Below are 18,688 nucleotides of genomic sequence, written 5' to 3' on the forward strand. Positions count from 1 at the left end.
GGTGGATTCTTATATCCCATTTTTAAAAACCATTGGCATTCTTCACTTTATTCATTTGTTTAATATTTGGCTGGGTCTTCATTGCCATGTGTGGGCTCTGTTGCTGCGCATGGGCTTTACTCTAGTTTCAACAAACACAGGCCACTCACTGGTTGTGGTTTCAGCCTTCTCATTGCAGTGGCTTCTCTTGCAGCAGAGCACAGGCTCTAAGTGCATGGGGTTCAGTAGTTGAAGCCCACAGGTCCAGTTGCTTCGAGGCATATGGAATCCCATTTCCCAGACCAGGGATCAAACTCTTGTTTCCTGCATTGGCAGGCAGATTCCCAACCACTGGACTACCAGGGAAATCCTTTATATCCTAGTTTTCATGAAAAACCTATGTCATGAACAGAAGCACATTGTCAGTTAACACCTATTTTATAACCTTCACAACATAAACACAATATTTTTACTTTGGATCTACTGGTAATCATTAGCCTGTCTTGAGGCAGAGTGAAAATTCTTTTTGTTTACTTCTCTGGGGTATGGGTGTGCTGGGAGAGTTTATAAAAAGAAAGGAAACTAGTTGCTTAAATGAAAATTTCTCAAGTTGGTGGATAAACTAAAATCTAGAAAAACAGAAATATGGACATTAGTGTCATTTAGAGGTGCTTGAATTCAGAACATAAGTGAATCAGGACATTTTTAGATAGAGACAAATCATTCATGGACATTGCTGTCTTTAGGAATAATATTTTATGGGAATTACTTTCTTTAGCTGCTGCTTAAGATTAGGTACAACCTTACATCCTTTTAAGTATTTTATTTATTTTTTGTGTTTTTTTTTTTAATTTTATTTTTATTTATTATTTATTTTACTTTACAATATTGTATTGGTTTTGCCATACATTGACATGAATCTGCCATGGGTGTACATGTGTTCCCCATCCTGAACCCCTCTTCCTCCTCCCTCCCCATCCCATCCCTCTGGGTCATCCTTTTAAGTATTTTAAATCTATTGGGTTTCTTTGAATTAATACACGTTTCTCCGTACTAGGGTTGTTGTTCAGTGGCTAAGTCATGTCCAATTCTTTATGACTCCATGGACTAGCACACCAGGCTTCCCGATCCTTCACTGTCCCTCGGAGTTTGCTGAAACTCATGTCCATTGAGTTGGTGATACTATCCCAACATCTTATCCTCTATTGTCACCTCCTCCTGCCCTCAATCTTTCCCAGCATGAGGATCTTTTCCAATGAATTGGCTCTTCATATCAGGTGACCAAAGTATTGGAGCTTCAGCTTTAGCATCAGTCCTTCTAATGAACATTCAGGGCGAATTTCCTTTAGGATTTATTGGTTTGATCTCCTTGCTGTCCAAGGAACTCTCAAGAGTCTACTCCAGCACCACAATTCAAAAGCATCAATTCCTTGGCACTCAAGCTTCTTTATGGTCCAACTTTCACATCCGTATATAAGCACTGGAAAAACCATAGCTTTTGCTCTATGGACCTTTGTTGGCAAAGTGATGTCTCTGCTTTTTAATGTGCTGTCTATGTTTGTCATAGCTTTCCTTTCAAGAAGCAAGCATCTTTTAATTTCATGGCTGCAGTCACTGTTCTCCGAGATTTTTGGAGACCAAGAAGAGAAAATATGTCACTGCTTAAACATTTTCCCCATTTATTTGCCATAAAGTGATGAGACCAGATGCCATTATCTTGTTTTTGAGTGTTGAGTTTCAAGCCAGTTTTTTTACTCTCCTCTTTCACCTTCATCAAGAGGCTCTTAAGTTCCTCTTCACTTTCTATTATTGGAGTGCTATCATCTGCATATCTGAGGTTGTTGATATTTCTGCCACGAATCTTGATTCTAGCTGGTGATCCATCCAGCCTGACATTTCACATGATGTACTCTGCATATAAGTTAAATAAGAAGGGTGATGACATATAGCCTTCTTGTATTCATTTCCCAGTTTTGAACCAGTCTGTTCCATGTCCATTTCTAACTGTTGCTTCTTGACTTCCATACAGGTTTCTCAGGAGACAGTTAAGGTGGTCTGGTGCACCCATCTCTTTAAGAATTTTCCTCAGTTTGCTGTGATCCATAAGGTCAAAGGCTTTAGCATAGTCAATGAAGCATAAGTAGATGTTTTTCTGGAATTCCCTTGCTTTCTCTTATGATCCAGTGTTATTGTTGTTCAGTTGCTCAGTCGTGTCCAACTCTTTGTGACCCCATGGGCTGCAGCACACCTGGCTTCCATGTCTTTCACCGTCTCCAGGAGCTTGCTCAAATTCAGTCCATTGAGTTTGTGATGCCATCCAACCATCTCACCCTCTGTCGTCCCTTTCTCTTCCTGCCTTCAATCTTTCTCAGCATCAAGGTCTTTTCCAGTGAGTCGGCTCTTCATATCAGGTGGCCATAGTATTGGAGCTTCAGCTTCAACGTCAGTTCCTCCAAAGAATATTCAAGATTAATTTCCTTTGGGATTGACTGGTTTTGATTCCTTGCAGTCCACAGGACTCTCAATCAAGAGTCTTCTCCAACAACATAATTCAAAAGCACCAATTATTTGGTGCTCAACCTTGTTTATGGTTCAGTTCTCACATCCATACATGACACTGGAAAAACCAAGCTTTGACTATATGGACCTTTGTCAGCAAAGTAATGTCTCTGCTTTTTAATATGCTGTCTAGGTTGGTCATAGCTTTTTTTCCAGGGAGCAAGCTTCTTTTAATTTCATCACCATCTGCAGTGATTTTTAGAGCTCAAGAAAATAGAGTCGCTTACTGTTTCCATTGATTCCCCATCTATTGGCCATGAAGTGATGGGACTGGATGCCATGATCTTTGGTTTTTGAATGTTGAGTTTTCAGTTAGCTTTTTCACTCTCCTCTTTTACCTTCATCAAGAGGTTATTTAGTTCCTATTTGCTTTCTGCCATAAGGGTGGCATCATCTGAGGTTATTAATATTTCTCCCAGCTGTCTTGTTTCTGGCTTGAGCTTCATCCAGCCTGGCATTTCACATGATGTACTCTACATATAAGTTAAATGAGCAGGGTGACAATATGTAGGCCTGACGTACTCCTTTTCCAATTTTGAACCAGTCTGTTGTTCCATGTCCAACTCTAACTGTTGCTTCTTGACCTGAATACATGTTTTGCAGGAGGCAGGTAAGGTAAGGTGGTATCGTATTCCCATCTCTTGAAGAATAGTCCAGTTTGCTGTGATCCACACAATCAAAACTTTTGCACAGTCAATGAAGCTGAAGTAGATGTTTTTCTGGAATTCTCTTGCTCTCTATGACCTACTGGATGTTGGCAATTTGATCTCTGGTTTCTCTGTCTTTTGTAAATCCAACTTGAACATCTGGAAGTTCTTGTTTCACATACTCTTGAAGCCTCGCTTGGAGAATTTTGAGCATTTGCTAGCATGTGAAATGAGTGCAATTGTAGGTAGTTCGAATGTTCTTTGGCATTGCCCTTCTTTGGAATTGGAATGGAAACTGACCTTTTCCAGTCCTGTGGCCACTGCTGAGTTTTCCAAATTTGCTGGCATATTGAGTGCAGCACTTTACAGCATTATCTTTTAGGATTTGAAGTAGCTCAGCTGGAATTCCATCACCTCCACTTGGTTCATAGTGATGCTTCCTAAGGCCCACTTGACTTATCACTCCAAGATGCCTGGCTCTAGGTGAGTGATCACACCATCATGGTTATCTGGGTCATGAAGATCTTTTTTGTATAGTTATTCTGTGTATTCTTGCCATCTCTTTTTAATATCTTCTGCTCTGTTAGTTTCATACAATTCCTATCCTTTATTGTGCCCATCTTTGCATGAAATATGTCCTTAGTATCTCTAAAAATCTTGAAGAGATCTCTAGTCTTCCCCATCCTATTGTTTTCCTCTATTCCTTTGTATTGTTCACATAAGAAGGCTTTCTTATCTCTCCTTGCTGTTCTCTGGAACTCTGCATTAAAATGAGTATATCTTTCCTCTTCTCCTTACCTTTCACTTCTCTTCTTTTTTCATCTATTTGTAAGGCCTCCTCAAACAACTATTTTGCTTTAGTGCATTTGTTTTTCTTGGGGATGGGTTTGATCACCGCCTCCTGTACAATGTTACAAACCTCTGTACATAGTTCTTCAGGTACTCTGTCTATCAGATTTGTCACTTCCACTGTTTAAACACAAGAGATTTGATTTAGTCCTCTTGCAGGAAGTCGCCATTAATTCCACTGTAGAGCCACCGAGCAGACGACCCACAAACTGGAGAACAGTTATACAAAGGAAGTTCTCACACTTTTGCAAAAGTTCTAGGGCCCACAATGGATTTTCCAATCTGGGGTTCTGGCAAAGGGACTGAGAACCCCCAGGGAATTTGACTTGGAAGGTCAGTAAGATTCCATTGCAGAACTTCCACAGGACTAAGGTAACAGACTCTTGGAGGGCACAAGAAAACCTTAGGTGCACCAGGACAGAGGAGAAAGGAGCAGTGACCCCAGAAGAGACTGAGCTTGACTTTCCTATGAGTGTCCAGGAGTCTCTGGCAGAGGCGTGAGTTGACAGTGGCCTGCCACAGGGTCAGGGGCACTGACTACAAGAGTCCTGGGAGTTGGGGCATGCTGGCATAAGTCCTTATAATTCAATGAACAGCAGCATTTTGATCTCTGGTTCCTCTGTCTTTTCTGAATCCAGCTTGTACATCTGGAAGTTTGCTATTCAGGTACTTTTGAAATCTAGCTTGAAGGATTTTGAGCATTACCTTGCTAGCATATGAAATGAGTGCAATTGTCCAGTAGTTTGAAAATTCTTTGGCATTGCCCTTCTTTGGGATTGGAATGAAAACTGACCTTTTCCAGTCCCATGTCTGGAATACAGTTAGTTGGGTATAATAGACTAGAAGGGTGATTAACAAAAATGTATTAAGGCAAAGTGTTTTTTTTTTTTTTAACATTCAAGATAAAGCCTCTATTTTTATAGTTTCCATATAAGCAGTATATCTAGTATGTCTTCCTTTATCTTACTGGATTTGTGCTAGAAGAGCTACCACTTCCTCTTTCCTTCCTATAGCCAAAGATACACTAGTAAGTTAACAGTCTACAGTGAGAGGTAAACCAGATGTCCACAGAGTCATTTGACTTCAGTTGACAAACAGTGAGATAGAATCCATAATGTTATGCTTTAACAAGTATTCCAACCAGCAAGAATAGTGTTTTTTTGGTTTTTAATCTACATTGTCTTCTCTTTCCATGCAAATTCTGGGCCATTAGTGATAGTTATTAATACCATGCTAAGATTGTATGAGGAATCTAGATTAAGAACCTCTGGCTAATTGAATAATCTTTTTCTGCACTATGTATCTCTGCAGAATTCTGCTCTTTAGGGACCTCATTTCAGAATTTTCTAAAGTACATAAGGCTGGCTGCTTTTGAATTTCCAAGGAAACAAATTATATAAAAAGAACTTAATAAACATTTTTGATTCATTAATGCATGTGTATTTTTAACACATTAAATAATACCTAACAATGTATCTATTAACTGTCATGAGTTTGAGTGGAAAGTATAAACAGTTTTTAAGATTTCTCAAACAGCTATAATATAAAATACAACTTTTATTGGAGACAAAGTCATAAGAACTGTAAATGCTTGTATGGCCTATTACTATGGAAATGCTACATTTTTACAGAGGTCAGTAAAAGCAAAGATTATACACACACACACACACACACACATATATATATATTCAGTTCAGTTCAGTCGCTCAGTCATATCCAACACTTTGTGACCCCATGAACCGCAGCACGCCAGGCCTCCCTGTACATCACCAATATTAGGTTTATATATATGTATGTGTGTATATATATATATATATTTATGTGTGTGTGTGTGTATATATATATATGATATATTCTATTAGGTTAAGAACTTTTGAGCTGGACCATGAAGTTGGATTAAAGAGACTGACAAAGACAAAGATTCAGTGTCGGGTTTATTTAGGAAAGGTCCTAGTTTGTGGGAAGACTAGATACACAACACCAGGAATGTGATTTTTGACTCTATAAAAACTTCTGTAAATTTCATAGCAGAGGGATATTTTATGAGGACAGTAATCAAAGAAAATGATTCTAATATCTTTGCTGGTTTGTTTGGTGGCAAAGAATCCAGGAAAGGAGCTCTATGTTAGTTATGAACAAAGGCTTAGGAAAGGCTTCTAGTTATGGAATAAATATAATTGAGTAGATTAAGTATGCTGACAGTAAGAAGGATTTATAGTCATTGATCTCATGACTGAATGATGATTTTGGTGGTGTTAGTCATTCAGTGAAGTTGGGAAGGGATTGATGGTAATTTGGGAAGGAAAATGAGGTCATGCTTGATGAAAAATGTTGGTGTGAGTGTCCTAAAGGGAGTAGGAGAAAGGCTATTTGAAAAATAATGGAGGTCAAATCATCTGAATCTTCAACATTCTTATAAGGGGTAATATGATTCTATATATGGCATTAATGCTGCTAAGTCACTTCAGTCGTGTCCGACTCTGTGCAGCCCCATAGTCGGCAGCCCGCCAGGCTCTCCCGTCCCTAGGATTCTCCAGGCAATAACACTGGAGTGGGTTGCCATTTCCTTCTCCAGTGCATGAAAGTGAAAAGTCAAAGTGAAGTCGCCCAGTCGTGTCTGACCCTCAGCGACCCCATGGACTGCAGCCCACCAGGCTCCTCCGTCCATGGGATTTTCCAGGCAAGAGCACTGGAGTGGGGTGCCATTGCCTTCTCCGATGGCATTAATGGTCAGTCTTAAAACTGAGCCATTACTATGCGCCTGTGCTAAGTCCTTATTGTTTTATAATTTACATTCCATATGATTGACTAATTTAAGATATTCAATGGCTTTTATTAATAGTATTTTTATAATGTGTGCATCCATCACCAGAGCCAAATTTAGAACATGTTCATTATTGTAAAACAAATCTTGTACCCCTACACCGTCATACTTCAGTCCTTCATCTCTCCCAGCCATTGGCAACTAGTCACCTACGTTCAGTTCCCCATAAATTTGCCTATTCTGGACATTAGGTATAAATGGAACCAGACTTGGGTCTACTCATCTACAGCACCGTAAAGCCAAGGAAAGCATGATGGCAAAGGAAAGCACAATGTTTATTGCCAGGCAAAAAGCAAGAAGAATGGGTAAAGACCCAAACTCCCTGGTGGAAACATTTGGGATGAGGGATGCAGGGTGCATGGCTTTCTTCTAGTTCCAGTCAGTCTAGGGTCTATGTCCTCTTGATCAGCATCTTCCACCTAGGTAAGGGTCTTAGTTTCTGCAGGACAGCTCAAAGATATACACTAGATTGTTATGTATATCCTTTGAGGAGGAACTAGGACTCTGCTTAGTGCTGAACTGTTGTTTAAGTTCTCATTACTTTTATTGTTTGACTGCTTTTCCTGTGTTTCTTCATTCCTTTGCTTTCCTAATCATTAACTGCTTGAGTTTACTCTTTTTGAAACTAAGGAAGGGTCTAGGAGAAATGGAAAACATAGAGCGGATTTTGTACCTAGGAGGGCCCCACAGGGTCCTGCTTGGCTTCAATAATATGTGGTCCTTATCACTTGCTTCTTTCACTTAGCATATTTTCAAGGTTGGTTCATACTGTAGCCTGAGTCAGTACTTCATTCTTTACTATGGCTTGACAGAATTCCACATTTTATTTACCCATGTATCAACTGATAAAAATCTCTCTTACTACAAGACTTGAATTTGCCATTTCCCCTGACTGCCATCTAGAGGGGTGTTCAGTAGTTTTATTCCACCCTCAGTTTAACTTGTTAAAATATTATCCTGGTTTCAGCTTATTTTGTTCTCAGTGATACACGAGGACAAAGTTCATTTTCTTTGTCTTGGGAATAACTTTCAAACCAAATCTTCTCATTCCTAACCTGTTCCAGGCCATTTGAACAACTGCTTTTGAGAGAGTAAGTTCTTTTTTTATTTTTATACCTGTTCAGAGTATTTTTCAGGCTGTGTGGTTATTCTTTGTTTTTTGTCTGCTTTTTAAAAATGTGAAGGTAGGCAAGTGCTTGCTGTATGCTCTAGAGAATCATAATTACTTTAAAGGGGATAGAAATACAAATGTCACATCAAGAGTAATCTAAGCTATGAAATAAAAATTTGCATTGTGAGAAATGTATTGTACTGCTGGATAAAGTAAGTTACCGTACAAAAATACTTTTACCAAGTAGAGTGGGAGGTTGACACTTTTCATTGCAGTTGATCATTCAGCAAGCATAAATTAATCCAAGTAAAATTTGTAATTGTCCCTCTCATATCTGTGGTTTTGGGGAGAAGGCAATGGCACCTCACTCCAGTGCTCTTGCCTGGAAAATCCCATGGACTGAAGAGCCCTGGTAGGCTGCAGTCCATGGAGGCAAGAAGAGTTGGACACGACTGAGAGACTTCACTTTCACTTTCATGCACTGGAGAAGGAAATGGCAACCCACTCCAGTGTTCTTACCTGGAGAATCCCAGGGACGGAGGAACCTGGTGGGTTGCAGTTTATGGGGTCGCACAGAGTTGGACACGACTGAAGCGACTTAGCAGCAGCAGTAGCAGCAACAAAAGTGGATAGCTTTATTGCTTTGCCCAGCAAAGGGGGAGACAGCAGCTTCCTGCCCTTGAAAACTGTGTGTTCAAGCCCAGAAGGATTTCTTAAGGAGTTTTATAGCAGTGGTTCATGGGCATTGTTGTTGATCAGATTAGGTATATGCAGGGTTTGCACTCCTTTAATTGATGCTTTTGAACTGTGGTGTTGGAGAAGACTCTTGAGGGTCCCTTGGACTGCAAGGAGATCCAAGCAGTCCATTCTGAAGATCAGCTCTGGGATTTCTTTGGAAGGAATGATGCTGAAGCTGAAACTCCAGTACTTTGGCCACCTCACACGAAGAGTTGACTCATTGGAAAAGACTCTGATGCTGGGAGGGATTGGGGGCAGGAGGAGAAGGGGACAACAGAGGATGAGATGGCTGGATGGCATCACTGACTCGATGAATGTGAGTTTCAGTGAACTCCGGGAGTTGGTGATGGACAGGGAGGCCTGGCATGCTTTGATTCATGGGGTCGCAAAGAGTCGGACACGACTGAGCGACTGATCTGATCTGATCTGAATCTGGTCTCAGATAATCTCTTGATGAGCTCCCCGGTGCCTTTTGTATGGTCTCAGGTGGTCTTCTCTGGAATGAAAAATGCTAACTCCACTTGTTGGAGGGTTTAGTTTGTAAAGAACACAAACATATTGTTATGTGTATCTTTGAGGTGGAACCAGGACTGTGCCCCAAGGCTACACTATTGTTTCTTGACTGTTCTTGTCTCTGCATCCACTTCCTTCCCTGATTAATTCCTCAAACCTGCCCTTTGGGAATCAGGGAAGGTCATGGAGGCTGGAGTCTTTTCCCTACAAACAAGAAAGGAGGGACATGGGAAGGCTTCTCTGCCCAGGAGCCCCACAGATTCCTGCTCCATTTCAATAGAACTGAAGTTTTTACTATTGAAAAATGTCCACCTCTAAGTGGACCCATGCAGTTCAAACCTGAATTGCTCAAGGGTCAACTGTACCGTTTGTTCTTCTTCAGGACGACATAGGCAATATAAAACAAAATCTTCAGGCTTCCCTAAAGCATGATCACAGCAGTGGTCATTTTCACTGACACTCCCATTTATTCACTCATGAGAATTTACTAATCTCTTTACAACCAGTCACTGCAGGATTAAATGACTGACACTTCAATTAGTTTAGTGGATACTAATATGTGTAGAAAGCTTGATCACACACCAAACTCTGACATAAATTTCACATATTAATCCTGTGAAGCAGGTAGCTGTTATTCCCATTGCCCTGGTGTAGAAACTGAATGTCTAAAGGTCTGGCATGTCAAGAGCAGTGAGAACCAGAATATTAGTTTAGAACTTGTGATTTCAGAATTCTTTTCCTCCTAAGAGCCATTAAAAGGTATTAGGTGAACTTAGGTAAAGGAGACATAATCTCTGATTGAAGCAACATCATTCTGGTCACAGTGAATTCTTTTCCAACCTTCCTAGCCTTGGGTGAAATTGGATTAAGCACCCATTTCACATCCTGTGAAAAGACTGATGTCCTCCCCTCAGATATCTGCCAATTTCTGAGTCCTTAGTTTCTTATAATTACACAGTTTACATAGTTACTGGAGGGTTTCCTGCTTTCCAGCTCCCCATTATCACTCATTCTTCATTTCCTTGCTTTTCTGTTTATTGATGTATCCAAGCAGTGGATCTCTCCTCAAGCTTTTATCTTCCTCCAAGCCCTTTACACAGGAAATTAGTGTGAAGCAGATTAATTTGGAGAGAAATGTAGGGCACTAATTCTGGCAGCAACTAACTGAATATTGTACATTAGACATCCCTCCTACTAAACATCTTACAGCCTCTCTCAACATGAAGCTTTCCTGCCTGCCCCTTTCTCTGAAATCTGCAGTTTCTTGCTCCTGTTTTTCTTTTTATTGCCTCTGCTCATCTGTCACTCTTCTCCTTTCCATTCCTGAATCTTATGAACCAAAACCTTGAACCCTGCTTCTTTTTCCTTAAAACTGCTTATCAAAGTATTTTTTCTTTAAAAAGAAGTACAGTTTCCTCAAGAACTATTTTTAACCTATATATTTTTGTCTTTGCAAATGCATTATCTAATTATCAAAACCTATTAAGTTTTATTATACCAAATTTGTACTGAGATAATTGACACATAGAGAGTTAAATAACTTATCCCAGATCTTTTAACCATTCAGCAGTAGAGTCAGAACCTGATAGTCTCAGGTATGCCTGGACAAATGCTGATGTCGTTCTAATATCAGCAGGATACTCTTGTAAGTCTTGCTTCAAAAATTTTTATAATCACTTCTATTTCAGGTGACATCCGCTGGGGAAAATAAGTCAGTAAAGTAGCTTTGTGTGTTTATTCTAATTCTACTCTAATAGACATGGATTACTTAAATATTGCAACCTGGTGCTAGCCTTTTTTTGGCTTGCAATTTATGTCTGGTAGAGATTCTTTTTTTAAGTGGAAGTCAAAATTGTCCCTTTAAATGCAGAGTGTTTTGTACACATGTGGACATAGTTCATTTCAGGGTTTCTCAGCTTTGGCACTGCTTACATTCTTGCACTGAATAATGCTTGGCTGTGGGGGCTCACATGTGTACTGGAGAATGTTTAGTGGTGTTCCTCTACTCTCTAGATGCCAGAAGAACCTCCTTAGTTCCAAAACTTTCATAGAACCAAACAAATATCTCCAGACATTTCCAAATAGCCCCTAGGGTTAAAAGTGACCCCATTTGGGAACCATAGTGTTAGGTCCAAAAGTCTGCCCAACTTAATACTATTACATAAGAAACACAAAAATCATATGATGCGTCCCCACAGGTCTGACACTGATAATAGTGTTTGTCATTTGCCAGTCTCTAAGGAACTAAAGACATGGCCATTCATTGATTAGACTAATGAGGTGCTCATGTATCATGGAAGTAATAGAACAAAAATGCATTGTGAATGGCAAGAATTGAGCTTAATAAACTTGACTTGAGACAGTCAAATTATCTATTCAACTCTTGTTATTCAGGGAATGATTAGACTACTCCCTGTTTCTTCCCTATGTGAATATCTCTTATCTGTCCTGTCTTTGGTTTTCTTCATCACTAGAAGTTGAATTAGTCCACTGATATTTATCTAGTGCCTTTTGAGTACTTTAAAGGGCTAGGATTTCAAAACATAAGATGTAGAAAGATTATAGAATCATCATGCTTGTCTTGTGAAGTCTTTCCAGAGTTCTGTTCATGTCTGGTCAATGGCTGACTCATCTACAATAGGTTTAGTAAATTCTTACCCCTTAAATATCTCTAAGGACAGAAATGCTGTAATGTAATTTGCTCATTCCAGACTTTCATTCTGCTGGTTCAGATGATTTTCTGTATCTGGCTTGCTTAAATTTCATTTTCTTTCTTCATGTAGGTTTCCTTTGTGGATATGTGCATATGCCCTAAAACCTCAGAAAAAGTGAAAGTGAAAAGTTGTGTCCAACTCTTTGTGACCACATAGACTATAGAGACCATGGAATTCTCCAGGCCAGAATACTGGAGTGGGTACACAGTCCCTTCTCCAGGCGATCTTCCCAACCCACATCTCCCACATTGTAGGCAGATTCTTTACCAGCTGAGCCTCAGGGAAGCCCAAGACCTCAGAGTTAGAAGCCAAAACAAAAAATGAGTTTCACCTATATTAATGTGCATGTTAACCTCTCTCTCTTTTATCTTTTAGTTCCTGTAAGTGAGATTTTTAGTTCTAGATACCTCACTTACATTTTTGATTCTCTGATTATTAAGTATACTGGTAATGATTTTATTTCATATTCAATATGTATTACAATCAGTTGTAATTTAGTGTAATGAACAATTGTATCTAATGTATTTATAGCAGTCACGACCAGAAGGGAAATCAGATTTTCCTAATTGAAAGAGAGAAAACAGAGGTCTTCACTCATGTAGCTTCAACCTCGACTAGCCTCTTATACCTCAGACTAAGTTTCATTCCATTTGAATGACTAGTACTTTTGTGCTTCTAGTAAGAATTATTGCTATGATGATGTAAGAAAAGTGACTTCTGTGAATGGGACGCTTGGCCTCATGTAAAGCATTATAAGGATGTGATGGTTACAGAAACTGTGAAAACACACATGGTTTAGGGAAGAAGTCACTTCTGTTTATCTCTTTCTCTCGTCTTTAATCTCTAATGTGTGTGCACGCTAAGCGGCTTCAGTCCTGTCCAACTCTCTGCAACCCTATGGACTGTAGCTCACCAGGCTTCTCTGTCCATGGAATTCTCCAGGCAAGAATACTGGAGTTGGGTTTCCATTCCTTCTCTAGGGGATCTTCTTGACCCAGGGATGGAACCCTAGTCTCTTATGTCTCCTGCATTGGCAGGTGGGTTCTTTACCACTAACGCCACCTGGGAAGCCCAATCTTTAATAAGATACTGGTAAACCAAAAACACACAAACAAAAACTAAAGAAAACTCACCTAATAGTAAATACTAAAACAGGGCAATTTTTCACAAACTTTTGTTAAATTTCCAAAGAATGATTTCCAATCCAAATTAACACCTCATCAAAAGAACAGGAGTTTAGGTCCAGAGAGACCATATCCTTTTGGACTTGAAATCAAACTTAAACAGAAAACTGATAAGGTGCTGACCCACCGCCCTTCTTTAATTTGAGAATAAACTATCATCTAATAGTGAGACTGTCTTTTTCCTTCTTATACTGACTTAAAGAAGACATATGTAAATGACTAACAAGATGTATTCTTAAGGAAGAATATCTAAGACTATCATCTGTCCCTAGAAAGGAGAAGGCTTTTTTCCCTTTAGTTAGCCCATAGTAGCCTTAATGATTTCTACTTTCTTCCACAAGTAACCACACTCCTAACATAAAATGACAAGGCAAGTTCAATATAGTAGTAGTCTTAATCCATCAAGGAAGCAGAGAGTAAGTTCTAAACATTCTCATCACAAGGGGAAAAAACAAACAAACAACTGTATTTGTGAGATGACAGATGTTAACTAAACTTATTGTAGTAATCTTTTCATAACATATGCATATTTTCTCCTAGAGAAAATATACCCATGCTGATCATAGCACAGCTCAGTCATCACGATGTTAAATGTTCCTGTTGAATCTATCAGCCATAGAAACCCTCATGAGAGATTACATAATGTAAAAACTGTGTTCTCAAACCTACAAAATCATAAAAGTATTAGACAACAAAGGAGATGGAAGATCTTGTCTAGATGGGACCTTTGATAGAACAACTATATCCCTTTAATGACCAATCAAGTTGTCCTGCATGTTCCAACCAAGATTGTTGGAATTTAGCACAGAGTATTCGTAATTAGCTTATTGCCAGCCATTCTGTCTCAGCCTGCCAGTAATAAATCTCTGAACTGATTGGTCTTATTTGTGAAAGTCCTTACGGCCCTAAACTACAGATTAGTTGGGAAAAAAAAAAAAATGCCCATAAAGTCAGGAGACTCTGGGTTTTCTTATAAATTCAATACCGTCTTTTATTTGTAGAAACTACTGATTCTTATAAAAATAGGTAAAAGTATGAATGCTTTGGGCTTTCCAGGTGGTGCTGGTGGTAAAGAACCTGCCTGCCAATGCAGGAGACATAAGAGATGAGAGTTTGATCCTTGGGTCGGGAAGATCCCCTGGAGGAGGGCATGGCAACCCACTGCAGTATTCTTGCCTGGGGAATTCCATGTACAGAGGAGTTTGGTGGACTACAGTCCATGGGGTCATAAGGAGTTGGGCACAACTGAGCGACTTAGCAGCAGCATGGATGCTTCACTGTGGATCTGTTATTACTGACCATCTCCCTGAAGTGGTACATAAATTGTAGCGCCAAAAAGCGAGAGGTCGGTTAATTATTGTTCAACGTGGCAAAATTTAGGACTCATGACTCAGCCCGTTTTACATCATAAATGGGCATGTGGTACCTGAAGTAAAATAAAAAGTACACTCAAGTTGCTGTGATAAAGCTTTCAACTCTTCGTGCTAATGGCAGGAGTGATATCAAGAGTCAAGTGAAACTGTAAATAACCATCAGGCTTTCTTTAACCCAATATTCTAACACCTCTCACACAAACAACTTTAACAGTTTAGCAGAGTTCAGGTAAAAATAACTTGAATGTTTCTTTATTTTTCTTTCCTGGTGGAGATAGGGCATAGTAAAAACAATACCAATATAGTATCACATTTTTAAAAAAAAAGCAAAAATGAATAAAAAGAGCAGGAATAGAAGATATAAATTAACTACATTTTGGATTATTTTTAGTACCTCAAGTAACAGTCCTAATAGCCTCTAGTCATTGTTGAGTTTAGCCAGGCAAAATAATGGAAAATGTCTAGAACACTATTAGGAGCTTTTTGTTTTTATTTATTTATTTTTTATTAGAGTATGATTGCTTTATAATGTTGTGTTAGTTTCTGCTATACAGTGAAGTGACTCACAATGATGATCTGAGGTAGTGTCATTAAAATGTATTCTTAAAGTTAATATCAAATTATAAGCATATAAAACCCTCCATACTGGGCCATTTATTGAGGGCTGTTGGCCTCTGCATAAAGGTGCTAAGTATTCTGCCTATTTGACTTTTTCCTTATTTGTTTCCCCACATCTGTCCCCTCAAAACCAAAACCACCACATACAGGCCCACCTGCTTTCCATGTGCCTGGACCCCATTTAAAACAAATCTTTTTTTAGACACAGAGGGAAAAAGAAAGGAACGTAAATGAAGAGGGTGGCTCAAGATGAAGCTAAGTACTTTAAGGGAAGTTGACTAGGTGGGCATTGGAGCCATTGAGTGTATGCAGTAAACTTTTGACTGTCTTATTTTTAATTTTTTTAAGTGACCCACTTGGTCTGTATAGTCTATACTTGGAATTCCTTTGTAAATGTGTTGTTACACGTGACCAACCGCTCAGTCACGTCTGACTCTTTGCGACCCTGTGGACTGTAGCCTGCCAAACTCCTCTCTCCACGGAATTTTCAGGCAAGAATATTGGAGTGGATTGCCATTTCCTACTCTGTGTAAATGTATAATCACTTCTAAGTTTGCTTCACGGCTGGTGTGTGTGGCACATTATATCAGTTGTGAATTCAACTTTTTAAAGTTTTTAAATATATAAGATTTTATCTTACATATTTGAACAATTCTGTGATTTCATAAATATATTATTCTTAGGTAAAAGTGGGTCGATTTTTTAAAAGGAAGAAGTAAATGTAAAGCTAAAGCTCTAGAAAATTAAATATTACAGGAAGCATATAGATTAAAGGGGGTAATTCATGGAGACAATGTATGAAGGCCTGACATTCAGACAAACTTGGTAGCGTTAATTCCCTTCAGTCACTAGCCTCTGCCGAGCATTAGGCTTCCCTTCTGCAGCCTGTGGCTAAGTAACTGGGAAGAGTAATAAAGGGTAAGATAAAGTATAGAATAGACTGTGTTGCCTCGTTATTTCTTCCCCCATTATATTAGGTGATGAAAGGTTTGAATTCATAGCTTTGAATTTTAAAATATATATATATATATATATTTAAAATTTCCTTCATGAATAGCATTTCCTCACTTTCAGGCACCAATATATATCCAGTGTACGCTGTTTCCTTAGCTTTTCCTCCTTTAGCGCTTCATTTTCCAAATCTTTGTAGAATATCGACAGTCCCAGTGTCTCTTTCTTTCCCCTCAACCTTTGTATTCAGTAGTTTGGTTTCCTTACAGTCCATGTTGCAGGGCTGAGAAGCAGAGAAAACAGTCTTGGCCCAGTTGGATAAGATGTTTAAAAATAAAAGATACTGTGAGCTGCAATCGAATAATGCCCAAGGGTCAAAGTAATTTCCCTTTGCATAATAGCTGCCTTACTCAGACGAGAATTCCCAATATGAAGTGTGCTGTAGAAAACATATGCACTCAATTTTTCCTTGCAAATTCAAAATGACTTTAAAATTGGAATTACTAGAGTTTTCTAATATCACATTTGGAGTAATTTCACATTTTGACTTTTTTATTTCTATCCCTTTCTTTTTTTTTTTGGTGTTTTCTTTTAGTCTCCTTTCTAATCTTGTCAATGATTATTAATTTAGGAAAAGATAATTTAGGACAAGATTTGCATTTCTTGCATTGCATCTTGAGGATGATTTTGTTTTAGTTGGTAACTGCTTTGTATTTTTGAAAATGAGCCTGGCCCTCCTCTCTCATCTTAGAAATGCATGAGAGAGAATCAAAATGATATATTTTCCTTCTTCTTTTTAGATGGTAAGGTTGAAGTTACAAAAGAAGGCGTGAAGCTGTGCACAATGGGTCCTGGTAAAGTGTTTGGAGAGTTGGCTATCCTTTACAACTGTACCCGGACGGCGACCGTCAAAAGTAAGGCTATCTAAAAAAAAAAAAAAAAAAAAAACTTTTCGGTGTCTTCTTTCCTTTAACCTGTGAAGTGTTAGATAATATGCCTCTTGATTTTAATCTTTATAATTTCATTAATCTAGCTTCTAATTATTGCTTTGCAATACAGTTGATATTTTTATCCTAAAGAGTAATTGTTAACATTGAGTTAAATTTTGTTGCTGACTTATTAAAAGTATCTTTTAACCTTGAACTCATAAATTAGCGTTTATAAAATAGCACTTTATGAATTATAATTAAACAGGAGCAAGATGTTTCATTTTCTGCCTTAAAGTCTCAGAATCATATTTAAGTACATTTTATGTATCTGTCTATTTCGGGTTGCATTCCCCACATAAACTTCACTTATTCATTCAGTGGTTTAGAAAAATTAAGAGGAGAAATGTCTTTCGTCTCATTCAAACCCTGAGTAAGATATCCTGAATTCTAGAATTGCGTCTGAGTATATTCTTGTCTTCAGCTGCTCATCAAGCTGTATATTATAACGTTTTTCTTTTCTACTGATTGAGCTTATTTTAAGTCGAGGCAATAAAGCAGCTTGTTTCCCTAATTTTACATGTATGTGTGTATATGATTTCTCTAGCAACTTTTATTGCTTGGTAGAAGCAGCTGCAATAGTTAGAAGGAAAAGAAGTTTGTTTTAAATATTCCTTCTTCCTGAGTACAGGATGTAATGAATGTGTAACAAACAGAGCTGGAAGCCAAAGCTGACAATGGAAGGTCTAGAGCATCTTCAGGCAGAAATGTGTATTTAAGGTTTGAAAAGTTCTTCTGACATAGTATCCTGTGAATGATTGCAATCATGTTACTTTGATTAGGTTGTGTCATTAAAACGATCCTGTTGGCAAAATGACGATTAAATTGTTATTGTTAATTTTATCTGTCACTGATGGTTTTATATACTGCTTTTTTCCTCTCAGAAGTATGGCGTATAATTGACAATATGACATTAAAACTTGAGTTGTAAAGAACTGAAGAAGGCGTGGCCAGCTAGCGTCACAAATTCTTACAGGTCTTGTTAGTGAATCACCGTTTTAGTCACTGAAATCGCTGTCACATCAGTGGCAACTGGGGCCCTTATAAAATCAATCTTTCTTGACATTTTGATTCTTGATGTCTGAGAACACAGAACTCTTTTGATTGATAGGCACTGCCATGTTTTTATTTCATGTGATCATTTAATTATGTGACTCAAGGGATAATGAAGCCCAATGAACCGTAACAGATTTTGCCAGAACTTAAACTCACTGAAAAAGTGTCTGAACTAGAAAAAAGAGCAGTGATGACTCCATTAGGTGAACAGATTTTGCTATCATGCTTCATTGTGATGAGAAATATATTACTTCTAGGGCAAAAATGGGCCATGATAGCACCTTTGGATTAAAATAAGCTTTCTCTGAATTGTGAATAATTTTTTAAGGTTTTAAAATACCTAACTGATAAAAAATATTTTTATATGTTGCTCATTTAATCTAACTAAAACTTCCAAAGGCGAACAATTGATAGTGAGATGGTGCTTAATCTTGTGAAATATTAAATTGTTATTAAAGAAATACTTTAAACTGAATAGAATATTTAAATGAATTTTATAGCCCAAGAGATTTTTTTTGTAAGGTGATTGCTTGGCTTCATGAAAGTCAATTTTCTTATTAGGTTCTTATAAAATGCTGTTTGGTTG

The 18,688-nt window shown here is 38.3% G+C and overlaps 1 protein-coding gene across 3 annotated transcripts in view; it reads left to right on the top strand.

Moving 5' to 3' along the window:
• PRKG1 (protein kinase cGMP-dependent 1) overlaps positions 1 to 18,688 on the top strand; it is a 1,417,535-nt gene that overhangs the window by 507,255 nt on the left and 891,592 nt on the right. For 2 of the 3 annotated variants that reach the window (XM_027529231.1, XM_027529230.1), the window contains exon 3: positions 16,861 to 16,974. In XM_027529231.1, coding sequence (XP_027385032.1) covers positions 16,861 to 16,974 — 114 coding nt within the window. Of the gene's footprint in view, positions 1 to 7,926; positions 7,950 to 16,860; positions 16,975 to 18,688 lie in introns of those variants that run through there. The other variant, XM_027529232.1, reaches the window with a different exon arrangement.

The sequence above is a fragment of the Bos indicus x Bos taurus genome, chromosome 26 (assembly GCF_003369695.1).
Source record: "Bos indicus x Bos taurus breed Angus x Brahman F1 hybrid chromosome 26, Bos_hybrid_MaternalHap_v2.0, whole genome shotgun sequence".
Taxonomy (NCBI): Eukaryota; Metazoa; Chordata; class Mammalia; order Artiodactyla; family Bovidae; genus Bos; species Bos indicus x Bos taurus.